General features: G+C 43.8%; 1 protein-coding gene across 1 annotated transcript in view; it reads right to left on the bottom strand.

Annotated features, from left to right (window-relative positions):
- Positions 1-1,046: 1,046 nt before the first annotated feature.
- The window catches only part of GTF2E1 (general transcription factor IIE subunit 1), a 58,078-nt gene continuing 40,488 nt past the window's right edge, over positions 1,047-18,636 (bottom strand). Inside the window, exons 3-5 of the mRNA XM_033052339.2 lie at positions 11,298-11,499; positions 5,690-5,937; positions 1,047-2,785 (exon numbers count right to left, since the gene is read on the bottom strand). Of these exons, the coding sequence (XP_032908230.1) occupies positions 2,358-2,785; positions 5,690-5,937; positions 11,298-11,499 (878 nt within the window). The 3' untranslated portion in view covers positions 1,047-2,357. The remainder of the gene's footprint in view (positions 2,786-5,689; positions 5,938-11,297; positions 11,500-18,636) is intronic.

Genomic DNA, 18,636 nt, shown 5'->3' with positions numbered 1-18,636 from the left:
ATGGCGGAGCGGGGGAGCATGGCAGAACTGGAGCTAGCAGCACAGGGCCGCCTGGCAGCACGGGGAAGCCTGGCAGAACCCGGGGCTAGCAGCGTGGGGGAGCACAGCAGAGCCAGGAAGCCCAGCGGCGCTCGGGAGCCCAGCAGAACCGGGCCAGCAGAGTGGGGGAGCCCGGCAGAGCCAGGTCAGGCTGAGCAAATGCGGCAGTGGCAGTGCAGGCGGCAGGCTGGGGCGAGCGAGCCCGGTGGCGGCTGGCCCCGAGCGGCCCCGTCGAGCTGTAGCTCCGAGCTGGCCCACCTGGCCCCGTCGGCAGCCCCGAGCGGCCCAGTAAAGCCCGCAATCCCGCGATTCTGTTACTATTTGGCAACTTTGTTGCATGTGGGTCCTCGCTGCAAATGACAGAGTGGCTTATAATTGGGTGTGGCTTGTATATGGACAAAGAACGAAATGTTGCCGACACCCGGAGATGCGGCTTATAGTCAGTGCAGCTTGTAACCGTGAAATTACTGTAGTTCTTAGTTTCTGCTTTTGGCTCCTTGTAAATCCACCTGCTTTTCTCCAGTGTTAATATTGAATCCAGCTGGGTTAAATCTAGACAGAATGCATACAGCACATTTTTTTCTGCTAACTGATCACTGATTCTGACTTATAAGCTCAGTGACTTGATATCTGGAAGTTTGATACAAGATCTTGTAAGTCTGTCTACACAAGAACATAATTTTAACCAGCAGTATGATGTCTGCAAGTCCTCTACCATCAGCCTACCTCAGCTTCCCTTGAGGAAAGAAATGGAAGTCCTAATCAAAACCAGTCTCTGTTTTTTCACATAGCATTGATGTAATGAAACATCCATCCTGGAAGTGCAGGAGATTCCAGGAGGCATTCAAGAAAGCTCTGCTAAGGAGAAACAATGTGCAGTGGGATTTCAAGTGGCCCTGTAAAGGAGAGTTCAAATTGGGTTTTTTCCTTTGAATCTACAGATCAAAATGATAAGCAAACAGCATTCCCAACTGGGCACAAGATAAACTGAAAGATAACAAAGGGGAGAAGTTTCTGGTTATTTATTCCTCTTTAAAATTACTTTAAAGAAAATTTAAAACACTATTTAAAAAAGGGGATTCAGAGTATCGAGAAGCTGAAAATCAAACCACAAAGGAGGCACTACAAGGTTAGCAGAACATAGAAAGCATAGTTAGTATAAAACAGATTTACAGTCTCAGTGAACAGCAAATTCGTACCGCCCATACAAGTGAAACAGCACATAATGCTGCCCCTACTGTCTGGAACACAAAACTCTTTTATAATTTTGTTTTATTGTAGCACTGGGTAAGAAAACACAACAATTTTTAAAAAGCAACATTTTCAATTGAAAAACACTGAAAATATTATATTGTTCTACAGGCACTGATAAATTTCTTTCTGTGGTAAAAGAGTGTGCCAAGCAGAATTCAAAATCGTGTAATTCCTCTTAAAATCATATAGCCCTGGTGAGATTGCAAATAAAACTTAGTTATACTACTTCTCTGGCACTGCCTGACAGCAACTTTGCCAACTGGGAACTGTCTGCATGTCTTCATGAACAGGGCTAGGCAGAAGCAAGAAGCAGCAATATTGGAAAATGAAGGTACCTCCCGGTAAGTCAGAGCACTGGCAGCTCAGATCCATGAAGGGCATTTGTTACGCTGACAAAAAGTAACTGACTGCATGTGCTTGTCAAGACTTTCGCTCTGCCTGTTTCAAGTTACACCTGACCTTGACGTGCTGAGTCCCACTAGGGAGCGAATGGGAGCAAGAAAAGGTTGCTGCCTATAGGCCTGCTTAGAAAGAGTCACTCTGGTGGCCAGTGGCTGCTGGCAGAGGGTCAGCTACAAGTCCTGTCTGAGCTTTCCATCAGCAGACAAGTGCTTCCCTCTCCTCTCCCCTCACTGAGCACAGACAGCTGTATGTTACATACGCCCTTTGTGGCAGAGCGTTCTGCTCAGACTACGGAACCCTTATGTCCCCTGGGAGCAGGGATGAGGACTTCACTGGGATCTGCAACAAAAATCAAAGTCATTGGGAGAAAGAGCTGCTAGGGTCTTGAAGGAGGTTAAAGCAGTACCTGCACAAGGCACCCTAAAGCACAATTTTACCTTGCAAGCATCCTCACTTCTGAGACATGTTCTCCCCTATGTGTTTTGGCACATGCAGCTCTGTTGGTCCCCTGCTCTGGCAAATAGGATGCCTGAGATTAGCAGTGCTGTGCCAGTGACCCTGCCTGCGCACAGGGGAGGGAAGATGCACTCCAGTTCTCTCTTCTGCTAAACAGTGTCTGCCTTAAAAAGTCACCTTTTAAAAAATGCCATAACAGGGACCAGTTAATCAAACATGTCCTCGAACATGCGTTGCCCCATAGCTATGTAAACCTCTTTTTCCTCTGGTGTCATCTGGGCCACCAGCTCAGGGCGCTGGCTCACTTGGCTGTAAGAATGTGGACGCCCAGCTACTGTAACAGTGGGGTCTTCTGACACCACTTCAAACTCTTCATCCTCCTCCTCCTCCAGCCCATATGTTGTGGTGGCCATGGCGGCAGGGCAGGGAGGGGACTCTTCCTCTGACTCACTTGTCTCGCTCTCAGAGTCACTCACGTTGCCACCCGAGAGAGGAGCAGCACTGCTGATGGTGACGGTGGAAGCAGAAGGTGTCTTCTTCTCATGGATGAGCAGGGCACGCATCACCTCCTCATTGTCATCCAGGGCTGCCCGGCTCTCCTCACGCTCCTGGAACGCATCCAGATCCCGGCCCCCTGCAAAGGGACACGAGGGAATGAGCATTTCCTCACAGAGATCTGTGTGATGGCCCTGAAAGTTTTCATAGCCTTTATTAATCACTGTCACCGAGCTCAGTTGGCCAAGGCACACCCCTTCACTATGCCAACTCCTTCTTTCCCTTGAAAGACAGAGACAGCTATGTCTCATAATGATAGAGCAAGTACTGACATTTCCTTGGAGCTGGGAGGCCTAGAGTCACTGTGGTTCCCAGTTGGAAGCCTTGACCAGGAGCACATTGCAAGTGAAGACAACAAATGCACGATGGGCAGGCACCTGGAAGACACTTCCCCAGGGAGGTGTCCAGCTCGGGCCTTATAGTGGAGCAAAAAGCAAAGCAGTCCTTAGAATACAGACCCCAAGCCCAGGTCCTATCCTGCTGAGTTCCCTGCTTCTAAGGATTAACACAGAGAAGAAATAGATCCAGGCAGAGAAAAAACATGTGGAAACCATGTGTTGTAAAACAACATTTAGAACAGCCATGCCTGGTGAGCTCAGAGATAGACCTATACCAGGTAGGAAGGGGAAAAGCACCCTACAGGAAGATGGTGGTGGCATGGAGCAGCTGCAGGTGACAGCCTGCAGCCCAGCTGTACAGCACAGCACCAACCAGTGCCTGCTTTCCAAGCTGAAACACTGCCCAGACAGTCCCTGTGGCTCCCTACCCACACCTCTTATTTGAAAGGGACTGCAGTCAGTCCCAGTTGACACACCTGGTCTGTGCTCCTTTTTCAGTAAACTTGGCTGTACAACAGCTGGGAGGGTTCAATATGGCTCTAGGATGTCTGCAGTTCACGGATTCAAAAGGTAAAATTCTGCTCAAAAAGTAGCATCCCACAGAAACCTCTCCTAATCCTACATTTGGTGAGAGGGCTGTGAGTCCACCTAGAACCAAAAGAACTACAGGCAGTATGGAAAAAAATATTTTTTTTTTTAAAAAAGCAGAACAAAAAATTAAATATAGAGAAAAAAATAAGGCCTAAAACGTAGGACTGGCTCCCTGTGGCAAACTTTCTGTCTTACACCAAAAGATGCTGCCTATGAACAACTGCTGGAGCTGAGGTGTTGGCATTCTGCTTTCACACAGGCAGCCCACCTGCCCACTCCTCCAAGACACAGACCCTCATGGTTTCAGAAATGTGCTGGTTATGTTTCTCCACTTGAGATGAAAAAATAATGTGATGAAAATAAGTTCTGCATTTAACACTAAAAGCCAGAGCAGTTTGTGGCCACTCCTTTTCTGTGGTAAAATAAAGGCTGAAAGAATCATACCTAATTTCACCAGAATTCTGTTTTCATTGTAAATAAAGTTGTAGTAATGGGTGATGGCTACAACTAGTAGTATTAGAGAACTGCCAAATCCCTGAAATAAAGGAAGAATAAAGGCATTGTGTTGGCAGTCATGTGCTCAGCTCACTGCTTGTGACTGTGGAGCATAAGAGGCTGTAGGAGAGCATCTCTGTGAAACAATATCATAGCTCATCACACTAAGAGCTGTGAAACTACAACAGCCAGAGATAGCTCCATAAAGGCTGACTTTGTGGCTCAGAGGGGCTGTCTCTTGCTTGCAAGAACTGTTTCTGCCAGATCCAAGCAGTGAATCCTTTCTGTCAATGGTCACAAGTTTCTGTTCTTCCTGTTCATGTGTTGCAGCAGCAATTTCAGGATATTTCCAGAAGCTCCCTCTTTGATCTCCAGTAGCTGAGGAGGTTAAGCAGTGATGCCACCATCCTATAGGGAGATATTCCACCTCCATGTCCCTCAGTGACTTCTTGAGAAACATTTATGCTGTGTACATCAGAAGTTGTCTCATGGAGTTGATTTAAAACTACAGGTGAATTGAATGTCTAGCAGAAAAATGGGGTGAGAACTTATCATGGCTGGTGACTGTAGCAGCAGGTTGTTCAATCATCTCACTTCGCTTAATCTATTTGAAAAATGTTTTGGGATACATAATACACTTGAAAGGCATTACATGTGAACAAGTTCTTTAGAAATCTTCTGACCATTATATCACATCTATTTCCTTCACTTCTGCTATACCTAAATACTCCTCTCCTGAAGATGGCACAAGTTCCAGGGTCACATACTCACACACGACTCCCTTTTGCCATCTTTTCTTCCTAGGGCATCAGTTTCAATCCATAATCCTAAAATTACTCTAAAGAATGTATCTATTGACTCACTCTTGTAAAAATCATAAAAGGTCTCCATTTCCAATTTTGGCATGGAAACTTAGCACACATATCAAAGCAGAATGTTTCTACTAATGGTTATAAGATTTTACCATGGTCTGTGAACAACCTGATCCCAAGATGAATGAAAATAAAAGCAGAGATAACGAGAAACAAAGAGAAGGAAATAAAGACTCACCTGTCATGGTGACAGACCTTCCTACTGTACTTTCAGAAGCCCTATTTCTGAGTATTCTTCATATATAACAAGTTTTAATAAACAATTAGCAGGAAGGCTGGGAGCATATAAACATTGCTGGTAGATTCAGTAGACTTCAGAGTCACTGAACATTAATAAATGCTATTTTTCAGCCGTGACCTATTAGGGAAACAGCTTTATAGATGAAACTGAAAGACCTTCATCTAGAAGCAATAAGCTCTCAAGACGGAAGACATAACAGTTAATTAATATTTTAAAAGCTCCCACAAAATTTCATGAACAGCTCAGCTTTACTGACCTAGATTTCAATTCTGGATCTAAGGAATTTTTATATCTGCCTACACACAGGTGCTTTGCACAGCAGAGGAGAGCAGACACTCCAGTGTTGGGAGCAGCAGCTGTACACACATAGAGCAGAACATGTTTTTGACAGTACTATAAAGGCCTTGTATAAGCAGAGCAGTACTTCTGCTCTGTGAATTTCTCACCATCTTTGATTTCATCAGGATCATAAGCCCCCTGCACGGTGCTCTCACGCAGCCAAATGGGTCTCTCTCTAGCTGGCTTTCCTTCACTTGCAGACCGGTTCAGATCCTCCTGGTCCTCCATGCTGATGACAACATTCTGGGTATACAAGTCCTCATATGATGGTCCTTTGGTAGTCCATGCTTCCCGATGGTGTCCACCTGCAAGGCCAGCTGCTGCCCCTGAACCAGCACCAGCTGCACGCTCCTTGCTACATGAAAAGCAAAGAGAAAAAAACAGCTCTCAGAATAAGCCCCTCCTTAGACAAAAACACTTAAATTATGATTAGTTAGCTCCCATGATCTGCACTGACAATTTTCATTCTCAGTTCTAACATGCTGCCAGGAATTTCTGCGTCAGCTTGCTGGTTTGGGGAACATATGGATCTGTAGCGGGAAGCCCTACAAAGGGCCATGGCAACATCCACCACAGACACTGAAAAGAGGCAACACTAGAGATGCAAATGCACTTACGTTAAAACAAGCATAAAATCCCAGAATTCCCTGAAACAAAAGCCACAGCAGCAAAACACAGTCAAACAGTAGTCTGGTATTTGGAAAAGTCTCTTTTTGGTCTTCACACAGCAACCAAATACTCCATGAAAAAAGCACTGAAGTTTAACCAAGGCAGATAGTAGGCCTAGGGACTCAACATGCTCAGAGCTGTAAATTGTTATTAATCACAGGACTTCTGAAGGAGTTAACTTACCATAAAAAACACAATTCAAGCCTTTGCTTGAATTGTGAGTGACAATGCCCAGGAAAATTTCTCTCTCCTGTGTCTGTACTATCCACAGACACAGCCTTGGGAGGACTGGGGAGTCCAGGCAGAGAAGAAAGAAGAGAGAGCACCTTCAAACCAGAGGACTAGGGCTGGACAAAAGACTGTGCTGATGGAGTGCAGGAGTAGACAGAAAAACTGTTTTCACTGTGGAAAAGCTGGAGAAATAAAGGTGCTGACCCATGTGAAGGGTATGGCAGTCAAAGACTAGCCTTCCTTTGCTCTCAGCACATTTTCCTGCAGGGTCCCTTCTAGCTCAGGAGACTGATGGAAGAAAAACATTCCTGCTTGGATCTGATTGAAAGAGGGTATCAGGTGACATATTTTCTGCACACTGATGATGGCAATAAGCCTAAAATACACCCTGGCCTGTCCTGCAACATATGCATAGAGTGGGGAGAACCAAACGTGACTGTTCCTCTACTTCAGAATGAGATTTCATCTTTTCAGAGAAATAAATCCACTGCAGACCGCACCCATCCTCAGCCTTATAATTTCAGTCTTTTGATTGCCAGGAGTAACTACAGCTTTTCATGACTCTTGTCCAGAGTAAATCCATCAGCGATACTCCACGATGCCAGCTGAGCTGACAGTTGTCATCAGTGAGCATGGTTCAGTTGCGGCTCTCTACCCAATGACCTTTTCTCCAACCAAGAAGCTTAAAATAAAGTTGCACTTGGATAAGACCTGTCTAATATGAGGGTTTTTTAGCAAGGACATTACCACTGTCTGATGAGCTAATTCTGCTGGATTTTTAGGGGTAAACAGCGAAGGGAAATTACACAGTAGGTGAACATTGCTCTTCCCCAGAAAAAAAATTGGTGTGTTCAGCCACAGGTGTTGACCAAGAGCTACTCACAGCCTCTCAGTAGTGGAATGGCTGGGATCTGTTAAAAATTACTTCACAGCATCTGCATTAGCATGTCTCATGTCCTTAGCAATCCTGCAGCCAGCTCTGCTAGGAGAGCTTCACAGTAGCCTTGAATTATGGGGGAGAAGGCTCATGTGCATGTATTGCTTACGTTACCTAAGGAACCACACTGAGGCCTTCTTCCCAGTGTGTTAGAGTGTTGGTACCTTTCAGCTCACCAAGACAGGCATGTGTTCTGTGAAAAGTACCACTCTGCTTCCCACGCTATAGAAATCTCGAACTAGTGTTTTCCTGACAATTTTATGTAATCCACGTTCCTCACAGGATGCACAATGCAGCTCTCCCCCAGGCTCTCCCTCCCCATGACTACAGCATGACACTAAACCCTCAGTAGCGCCAGGAAGTACCTAATAATACTTTTGCACAGAAGCCCCTGTAAGTGTGCCTGAAATCGACTTTTTTCCTACACAGAACCACTTAGTAGCAAAACACTTATTCCATGACGTCAGGAACGTTTCAAAAATGAAATATTTCTAAGAGACACCTACAGTACTAATTGCTTCACGTGATCTACTGCAATCTCCCACACTGAGCTGGAGGCATCTAGACACTTTCTGTCTAACTTTGGACCCCAGTATGCTATGCAAGTGTGCCTCAATTTATGTATTTTTATCTTCAGTGACACTGTTGGTAGGTGTGAGCACCACCCCAAGACCACCTGAGCAGGGGAACATTTCTTTCTGCAAGAAGAGAACTTACTGTTCAGCAACCTGTTAGAAAATATAGGATTAGACACCATGGGCGAGGCACCAACAAACGGCCAGGAATGGGAGCGGCCTTACCAGCAGTACACAGCAGATGAAGGGATCTCTTAAATCTTTAAATCTCTCTTTCTCTCTTAGATCCACTAACTACTTTTTCCCCACCTTGCTCTAGACTTCACACAGCCACCCTGTAGGCAGGAACTGTGGCAGCTCAGTGGCCCGGATGTGGCTACATTTAGTCTGTTTTATTCACTCTCATGGAAATCCTTTAATGAGTGGTTTAGCTGCCTTTAAAGGCAACATAAATAGCCCTTGACACAGCTGAGGTACGGCCCACAGAAAACACACTGTGCAGTAGGCAAACAACTTGAAATTTTCATCTCAATCCTGCCCAGACTCTCTTTTTGCCACATTGGAGATAAAACAAAACACATTTTCCCTGTGCTACTCTTAAGATCTTCAACTTCACAACAGACAATCCATGGTTCTTGACAATATGACCACAGAAAAATAATCCTGTGAAGACTTTTTTTGTTAATTGAAATAATGCTATTTTGACATAAGGAATTAGAAGGGTTATTAAAATCCATAATTTTTCAAAAAACACAGAGAAGGGCTTAAGTAAAGCAGGTTTATATTGAAACTTGTGGGGTCTAATTCATCAAGAAAATTAACAGACTCTTAGGAAAACATAAATGAAGATTCACCCATTTTCCCAGGGCAAGTGAATGAAAATTATGCAGTGCCTGTGGGGCCACTTAGAGCTGTAACTCTCCTGAAAATACATGAAGTTGCCCAAGTTATTGCAAAGAGAAACTGCAGGCATTTTGTGACCTTTTCGCTTTGTTTCAGAATCACCAAATGTCAGTTTTGTCAATGATTTCAGACACTCAAGACTCCATAAATACAGAGAGGATAAATAACCCAGGGTTTGGCACTTTAAAAAAATCTCACAGCAGTGTTTTCATGGAATTAACTGCTTTGAATTAATAAGTTAATAAATAATTAAATCACTGTATGTGCTGAAGCAAGTTGTGTTCAAGTAAGCATTTAAAAAGTTCCCTATTTATTTTGTCATTACTTGCATAGAGTAATTAATCACTCACAATGCTTTTTAAGTATTTAAGAGTCAAGTAAGTAGGTGTTGCTATTTAATCATGGGACTGCACTAGGCCTCTGCTGTGATAATTTCCTGGACACAAAAAGGGAAGACTGAAAAGTTACAGTAATTTCACGACTATAAGGCACACCCTTTTGACTAAATTTTTTCCCAGAACCCAGAAGTGCGCCTTATAGTCCGGTGCACCTTATATGATGGACAAAGTTCAGAAATTTGCCTACCCGGAAATGAGAGCTGCGAGCCGCGTGGGGAGCTGGCAGGGCCATGGCTGCCAGGTGGAGGCGGGGCGGGGCAGCGGCAGGCATGCCCTGGCCCTGTGGAGGCGGGACGGCCCCTCCACAGGCACGCCCCGGCCCTGTGGAAGCGGGACGGTCCCTCTACAGGCACCCCCCGGCACCGTGGAGGCGGGATGGCCCCTCTAAAGGCACGCCCCGGCCCCGTGCAGGCAGGACAGCCCCTCCACAGGCACCCCCCAGCTCCATGGAGGCGGGACGGCCCCTCTACAGGCACGCCCCTGCCCTGTGGAGGGGGTACGGAGGGGCAGTGGCCATAGCCTGGCCCCGGAGAGGTGGCACGGAGGGGTGGAGGCCATAGCTGGGTCCCAGAGAGGTAGCATGGAGGGGCGGCGGGCATGCCCCGGCCCCGCCGGGTACAGGCGGGCCCGGGGGCCCATGGCTGCCGGGTTGAGGTAGGGCCTCGGCCAGCAACCGCATGGGGGGAGCTGGGGGCGGAGCCTCGCTGCAAAAAAAGTGCGCCCTATAGTCCGGTGTGCCGTATATGATCTAAAAAGTTGCGAATTTTGCCGACTCCCCGGGGGTGTGCCTTATAGTCCGGTGGGCCTTATGGTCGTGAAATGACTGTACTCTATTTTTGGTAGGGTTATCCCAGTTCTACTACTTAAACTACTGAAAAGGGATTTTAAAGCAAAGTCCAGTGATTCAGGTTGGGTATAAACACTTCAAAGAATTTCCCATATCACCAAAGACACATTGAGTGACCTTGTAAAAATCTATTCTGCTCTTTATATTGCTTTTGTTTTTCTATCAGAATTGATGAGGAAAAATAACTACTTTCTTGGCTAGAAAAACTATAAATAGACAAAGAATTTTTATTATATTATTAGAAGCTGTCTAGCATGAATATATTGGAAACTTTCTTTCTCAAGGTTAGCCTGAGAGAAAAAGAAAGAGTATTCTGCTTGCTGTCCTATTAACTAAAGCCAAGCAGCCCAAAGCACTGTGGGAATGCTTCTCCTTATGGTACAGTTCTTTTCCCCCATGTATATAATTATTTTTTTTTAAATACAGAGAAGTATATCACATTTCACCACCGCTGACAAAACTGACAGCTCCCCACATCTTCTTGCATTATTTAAACATCACCTGTTTTTGTAAAGCTAGGAATGTTCTGAAAGAAAGTGTCATTTCCCATGGGTAAGAAAATTTTAAGGAGTTTTTGATTCCAACATGGTCTTTTCCTGAAGAGGTGTGTAACAAGTTGAACAAAAACAGAAGAAAAAAACCTGCTTATTACTAGAAGTACTGCTTATTATAAACTAGAATGTTGTAATATGAGGATTTGAAATACAAGGTGTGGATTGCAGATAGCTTTGTTTCAAAAGCTAGGTAGAAGCAAAAGAAAGAGATGGAAGGTATTTGAGAGACGGAAGACAGCATAGGTGGTACCTTCAGAGCTTTGTCAAGCAGCTGCAGTTTGCATTTTTAAAATATTGGACCAAGGGCTCAGTGTGCATGCTAGCTGCAGCATGGCAAGCAGTAGGCAATTCAAGCATCCCACCTCATAGAAAAATACATGCAGAGGGCTGAACAGAAGAACAGTAATTTGCCTTGTTCAGCAAAAATGGTTACAGCCCTCCATCTTCTTGCAAACCACACATCCCTGCGGCAATCTGTCAGTTGTTTGCATAGTTGGTGCTGTACAAGTAAGTCCTGCACAAGGTTTAGGAAAGCCCCACAGAGCAGAGGAACACTCTACAAGGAAGCAGTGCAGAGAGGAAATACCAGGCGCGCTCCCACCTCTGCTTCAGGGCCGGAATCTCTGTGGGTTCTGGCTCCAAGATTTCATAAGCTAAGTTAATGTCTTCCGTCTCACGAAGCAGTGCGTAGATGGGCTCAATCTGCTCATTAAACCGTGCAACAAGTGTCCTTGCATCCTTTTTGGGCATTGCCGACTCATCTTCTTCCACTTCAGTCTCACAGAATGTACAGCGGAAAGTTCCTAAAACGAGAGAAGTTGTTCAGCGTTGGAAGGAAAGCAGGAGGCCTGGTTCCTCATGTAGCCTTCCCAACAGCAGTGCCTTGATGCTCCCTTAGCTGAATGCTGAGTTTTTCTGCCCTGAAAATCCCTTACCACACATGGTGTACCTGGTTATTATTCAAGCAGACAACAAAGCAAGCATTTTGATACCATCCAGCGATACCCAGTTGGGTACAGTTTCTCACTCTGAAAAGTCCAGATGGGCTGCAATACCTCTCCTGAGACATCTCCTAATCTCCCTCCCTCCTTGCCGCACATTTTAAATGTCAGCTATGACTGGGCTGTGATAAAAAGCTACACAATATCCTCTAAGGAGCTCAAATATCGTCTGTTTCATGTGCCTGCACTATCTCCCAGGCCACATGAATAGGCTGATTTCACAATAAAACAGTGTAGTTTTACACTGCACCAACCAGCCTGCAGTTACTGCTAATCTAAACATTGTCACTTTGTAGTTATTGCAAAAGAGAGATGGTTTCTTCTGTTTCAGGGCCAAACCAGGCAAAAACGTCATTACTGCACAGCAGTCAATGCAAAAAATCTATCCTACCCAACTCCCATATTAGCTTCTTAAAATTATGAATGGTAATGTGAATAGCAGTTAAAAATAAGTTTGTTTTGCAGACCTTGCCAGGATCTATAAAAACAGGTCAGAATGAAATGGCTACACAGCAAAGTAGCTACAAAAAACCCACTAACTCCTGCACAGAAGCGTTTGGGTTTCATCACTCCATCTGTGAGCAGGGTCCTTGCGGGGGTAGTTGCACAGTGGGACTTTCCATCTGGTCTGTTGGAGGGAGCAGCATACTGTAATGACTTCATCTAGCAAGTGCTGAAAACACACTCCTGCCACCTCAGAACAAGACATCCAGAGTGATGCTCACAGGTTCCTTGATTTCTCTTGTCCCTGTGTGATAATTTTTATTTATCCATTCTGTGACCCCCGTGCACATCTAGCCTCACCTCTCAATACCCCAATGAAGAAATGACAAGATCTTTTTACCAATAAAGAGCCTGAGGATAGGTCCTGCTACAGAAATTATAATCTTATATATAAAAATCAGAATTACAAGCAGCATTGAAGTCTGCTATGTTACCAATGCTTGGTACAAACACACTAAAAAAAAAGGGTTTGCCCAGGGCACTTGAGTATGATGTAATGAGACAGGCTGGCAGTGAGGGCTTCTGGTGTCTTGGTTTGCTGCTTACACAGATTTGCTAGTGTTGTCACTTCATTTTTTCTGCACCCCTCTTTCCTGCCTGTAATACAGCGATAAAAACAGACCTAACTTCTTCAGCATTGGTTGTGAGGGCTAGACAATGCTTGCACTTATCTCAGCAAACACAAAATGCACTGTTTATGACAAAAGGGAGATCTGCTGCCTCTCACCAGTCTGTAGAGATGTAGTTTTGCATCCTGGCACCATCTAAAGTAGCTCTTGCTCATTGTTCCTCAGAAATTTATGCAAGTTGTGTATACGGCCTGTAATATGGACACATTTCCTGCAATAAATCCTCTCTTTAGAAAGTTTGTCTTATTGACATGCAAAAGCCAGAGCAGCCAACAACAGCACTATGCAAAGTAAAAGATAAGCAGATACAGTGCTCTTCTATCTAAGCATGAAACACTTTGCTTATTTTTTTCCAGGCTGTAAAAACTGTCCCAAATGATTCAAAACTGTTCATTATATAAGCTGTCAGCCCAGCAAAAATTGAACTCAGCATTTAGTCTCCTTATCCCACATCTGAGGCTATCAGTGTGACATAAATTGAATCAATTTAGAATAATTAGCACATCTCAGTTCCCTTAATGCACTACGAGAACAAGCCTAGGTTAATGAAGAACACTCCTCTCTTTTTACATGCTCCCCAAAAGTCCTGTAACATGTTCCTGAGACAGCTCAAACTTTTCACACTTACATCTGTGAAATCCATGAGTATCTGCAAAAAATTAAGGTCATAGGGAGAATGGTTCCAACTCAGAGTACCAAAAGAAATCAGAAAGTAAATACAGTTCTAATGAAACAGAACTCCTAAAGCTATAATGGATTTGTTGCAATTTCCACCCCTCAGGGTTCTTAATAAGCAAAAAAAGTTGATAGAATAATTATGTAAAGAATTTGGGAATGAGTGAAACAAGCTTCCTCCATTAATATGCTGATTTTTTTTCAAGGTGATGCAGCATTTCACAAGAGGCATATGTGATTAGAGAACTGGGAAGTTACTTTGCCATGGCAGATGGCATTTACAAGTTGCAAACCTCTTTTGTTAGTTTTCATGAGGTCAGAAAATGTCACCAAAGCTTTTATGACATGGCACATCACATCAACAATGACACATGTTCCTTTCAGGTATGAGCTGCATGTGACAAACATGGAGGCATCCAAAGGCTGAGAATAGCAATGTTTCCACTCCAACAATGTATTTTTTCCTTCAGCCCTTATACAACAGAGTTTTTCGATTCCAAAATGCTGCATAAACCAGGACTAACACATCCTGGAAAAACAGATATGAAGGTTTCCTGCATCTTAGAAATGCTGACAGAGAGCACAAAAATCCCCTTCTTTGAACACATGCTCAGGCACTCAATAGACCTCTCTGGTCGCACATTAAAAAACAGCCATCTGAAAGATCTCCCCATATGCTCCTAAACTCTGTGGGGAAGATATACTGGTAATCTGGCTCCTGAAGGCTTACTAAAATTAAAGCAGCTCAAGCTCTGAAGTATAGGGCCAGAATATTTAAATGACTTGATTTCACTTGGGAGAAGAAAAAGGTCAACCACCCACACGCACTGAAGGCAGGATGTCCAAGTGTGCATGCTGCATCTGCTATAGTTAACACATTTAACCAGCTATAGACTCCTGAGTCTGAGCCCAGGCCTTGCTTACATCCTTGTCAAGCAGTTCAGTCCTCACCTCCAGCCCAACAAGGGGTCTTTCACTCTGTCCTTTGGGATGCTGGCCAAGACTCTCATTACTCTCTTAAAAAACTAATTGATTTTCAACCTCAACTTATTCCCCTTCATCTCATACCTAATGACTGTTTTGCCAAGAACTGTACCTCATCTCATCTTTCCATCTTGCTGTTAAACCTTCAGATGCATTTACAAACTGCTATCTTATTCATCCTTCAGTCTTCATGTTGCAAGGCCATATACTCTTCTTTACCTTCTAAAACTGGCCACTCATTCCTCTGATCTCAGCAACAGCCTCATTGGCCCTTTCTCCAGTTTGCTCTCATCTTTCTGTTGTGAAGACAGAAGCATAGACAAATGTCCAGATGAGTTCTCCCAAAAGCTCAAATGGTGTCTCTGATAGCCATTGGGACCTTTTAAGATCACAGAGTAAGAGACCATTAAAGTGCTGCCTCAACCATCACAAGACCTAGCATTGTTTCCAGATATTTCTTTTCCTTTGTATCTTTCCTTCTCCTTTGTAGTTTCCAGTTGATGAACTCCATGTTTATAGCAGACATTTGCATTAGATGGTAGGTGCATGACACTGTACTTCATAGTATAAGCTTTCAGCTCCTTTATATTCCTCCAGCCTTCACCCTCATCCATTTTTTTACTCGTGACTGCAAAACAAAACATTAAGCTAATTTATTTTCAAAGTCTCCACAACCTTCTTTCAGAAGTAGGATTATTACCATTACATGGTGAGTGAGCTGAGGCACAGATGGCATCATTTCAGAAATATCTGTTGATTTGAGCAGTACTTGATTTGAGATGCTTTTTTGAAACTTCTTTTTCAGAACAGAACATGCAGCATTCTTACCACTCTTCTTTCAAGCTCTAGGATTGGTCATCTCCAATGAGTTAGGTACAATGACTAATGACAGCCTCTGAAAAGCTTAGAATTACAAGTTCAACGTCACACAAACTCAGCTGGCCTGGAGGATCAGATCATGTTTCTGTGGCTTCTACAGCCACTTTCTTCAAGTAATTCCCTTACTATTACACTGCATTTTTCCTTTTTCTGCAGCAAGCCAGACAAAAACTGCATTCTATAAGCATAACTCCTTTCTTCCATTGAGCAAAGCACATTTTGGCACAGGGGGAATTATGTCACAGAGAAGAACTAACAGGATGCACAGGCAGTTTTAGTTCAGCACTCCCTAACCCCAGTGCTTCACCTAATGTTACAATGAGAGTATAAAGACCTCGAGGAAAGCACAAGAGTTTCCTAGGTGCCTATCACCAGGAAGGCAGACAAATGCCTTCCACCATGGAATGCTGTGCCAGCAGCCATATGGTTCATCTGCAGACCTGGAGCCCTCAGTTCCACACAGGCCTCTGCCACTTGACTCACCAAAGGGAAGATGACAACCTGCTAGTGCTGCAGGGGAGCAGGATGACATGCCAGCCTGCTTCCTGGAACAAAGGGAGGATGAGAAGGAAACACCTTGGGTGCTGCTCTAGCTTCTTGAAAGAGAGGTGCTTTGTGGGAATCTGCTAATCTACCTGCTAACCCCACGCCTAAAGTTTCCTATCCAGCTCTTCCCATCTGCTTCCCATCCCAGTTCTGAGCTTTTCCTTCTCTGATGGTCCTATTCTTCTTGCTAGCAAGTCTTGGTGTATCTGTCCTGCTTTTTCAGCCTAGGCTTCACTCATTTCTCCAACTTCTGTGTCCATTCTTCTTTTCCTGGATCTCTTTTTTCAGCCTCTCCTCATTCCTGTGCCTCTTTGCCTCACACTCTTAGATCAACTAATTCTTGCTCTTGATTTGAGCCCTGGTCATCAAACTGATTTCCTGTTTCAAGCCAGAGGGATGGAAGATCTTTTCACAACACAACCTGTCATTCAGAATAATATTACACAGGCAAAAGAATATACATTTTTCTGGTGTCCCATTTTCTTATCAGCCCATTCTTCAATAAGCCAAACTGGTTTTAATTACATTTTCCTAAGCAATTTAAACATAGTCAGATGCATAGAATGGGAAAAACTCAGCATATAGTAAGTGTTTGACAAAGTTTAGAACAGAACAAAAATCACAGAACAATTCCTATGCCTGCCCTCCACTAATAAGCCAATCTCATGTAATGATCATACTTAGCAACCTAAGTAATAGGCAGCGCTGTTAGTACAAATTATAAGCAAGCTCCTTTCATTTATCATTGATTTTTAAGATTTAGAGAACTGTTTACAGCAGCACCTAAAGGTGTATATCTGCTGAATCATTAAAGATACAAAACAGTAGGTCAAGTGGCTATAATAGACCTGGATCATCAGTTACCATAACATACTCTACATTAGGCTATAAGGATACTCAACCTACTAGGAGTGGCAACCTGAGGGGTTAAACGAAATTAAAGAGAGTTTTAATGACCTTACTGGACTGATCTGATAACAGAGTTAATTTTTAAAACAATTGATTGTTAACTGGATTGATCATAATGCAGATGAGACTGTGGCAACTGTTGTCCTTTAGTGACTTCCAAACTTAGACTTCCCAGCCCTCATCAGACTGTTGTCACCTTCTCAGTGAGAAAGCAATCCAGTATGTCTGAGTGAGAAATGCACTCCTGCCACACAGAAAGAGGAGTCTGCAGTTAATTTCATCAGGTAGTCTCTCCAGCCCCATCCCTCTTTTCTCACTGTACCAGAAACCCATAGTCCCTAGTACATTTCTATTTACATGTGAGTTCCAAAAATGCAGCTGCTTTAGGAAAAAAACAAGAGAAACCCACCAATAAAAGCTGTCTCCTAAACACCACAGCAATACACCATTCTCTCTTGCAAGAAATACAGTGATTCTACAAATGCAACAAGAGAACCAGTTACGGATCACACTGTGTTACATAAAATGTAATGCCACATCTCATCTTTCTGAGATAGATTTCATGGTCCACTGGATCTTAACCTCCTGGGGCCACTCCACAGCCTGGGGATGATTGCAGGGCTCTCTCCTGAAACATGACACAGAAAGTTTAACTTCTTGTATTAGTCATCTCTGGAATAGCCAAGAACAGACCCTGTTGTCACAACTCGTTGCATGAAAACAAACACTGGACCACGTGTAGAAAATGTCAGCATTTTGCGAAGAGTCGGTTACCCACTTCTCTACTGAAACATCCAGTTTTGCCATTGAAATCCAAAATACATCAGGCTTCACCTAATTTGCTTCATAATTTCTAACTATAAAGAAGATACAAGCTATTGCAACTGAGATGAGTAGCCTTGGTCAGAGACGGTGACAGGGCAAATCCAGAACATGTGGGTGACACCTGAAAGCAAAGAACTGAAAGGTTCATGGGCCAGTGCTGCCCAGAGAAGGTCAGTGCAGTGGCTGTAGTTTGGAGCCAGCACACAGCACCCAAACCACCACGGTCACTGTGTGAGGCCCAAGCAGATGCAGACTACTAAATATAGATCCTGCCCCCAAAACTGACAGCTCTCCTAGTAACAGGCTCATGAACTACAGCATCTTCTCTATCCCCCTATTCCTTTTCTGAAGACCTCTTACCAGGTACGTACAATTACCATTATGGGCAGGAGGCACAGCCACAACCAATACTAAACACTGCTGGACATATCCTAGCCAGAAATTTGCTAAAACATCTTTTCTATCACAATTCTGCCTCAGATGAGTGAGGACGCATGTGGAGTGCACATTAAAAAATGTCAAGTGCAGTACTTCAGCTAAGAATGGAGCTAGCAACAGATAATGTAACTAATGCTATTATCTGAAGAAAGATTTTCATCTCTTCATTAATTTTTCCACAACATCTTCTCAGTGTCAGACCATAAGGTTTTAAGATAGGTTTCTGTGAATTAGAAAATGAGCAATGACCTTCCAACAGCTTGTCTTCACTGACCTGCTGTTCAATATGAAATTGGATTGTATAGTGGAGAAAAGTGAAATCCAGGTTCCTGGAACAGCATTTAACTCCCTAGCCTACAGCTTTGGGAAGGAGTCATACATACTCCTACCCTCCAAATCAGCCTTTGAAAATGGGCGATTGAAAAGGGCTTATTCTATGAATTTAGTAAGTAGAAAACCCAGTGTTTCACCATACAATTCAACACCATTTCATAATACATGAATACCAAGATACAGCTCTGACTTTTCAGTACCTATTTTGAGCCTTAAT

This window comes from Catharus ustulatus, chromosome 2 (genome assembly GCF_009819885.2).
Source record: "Catharus ustulatus isolate bCatUst1 chromosome 2, bCatUst1.pri.v2, whole genome shotgun sequence".
Lineage (NCBI taxonomy): Eukaryota > Metazoa > Chordata > Aves > Passeriformes > Turdidae > Catharus > Catharus ustulatus.
The sequence above is the reverse complement of the archived record's forward strand: the minus strand, read 5'-3'. Positions and strand labels throughout refer to the sequence as shown.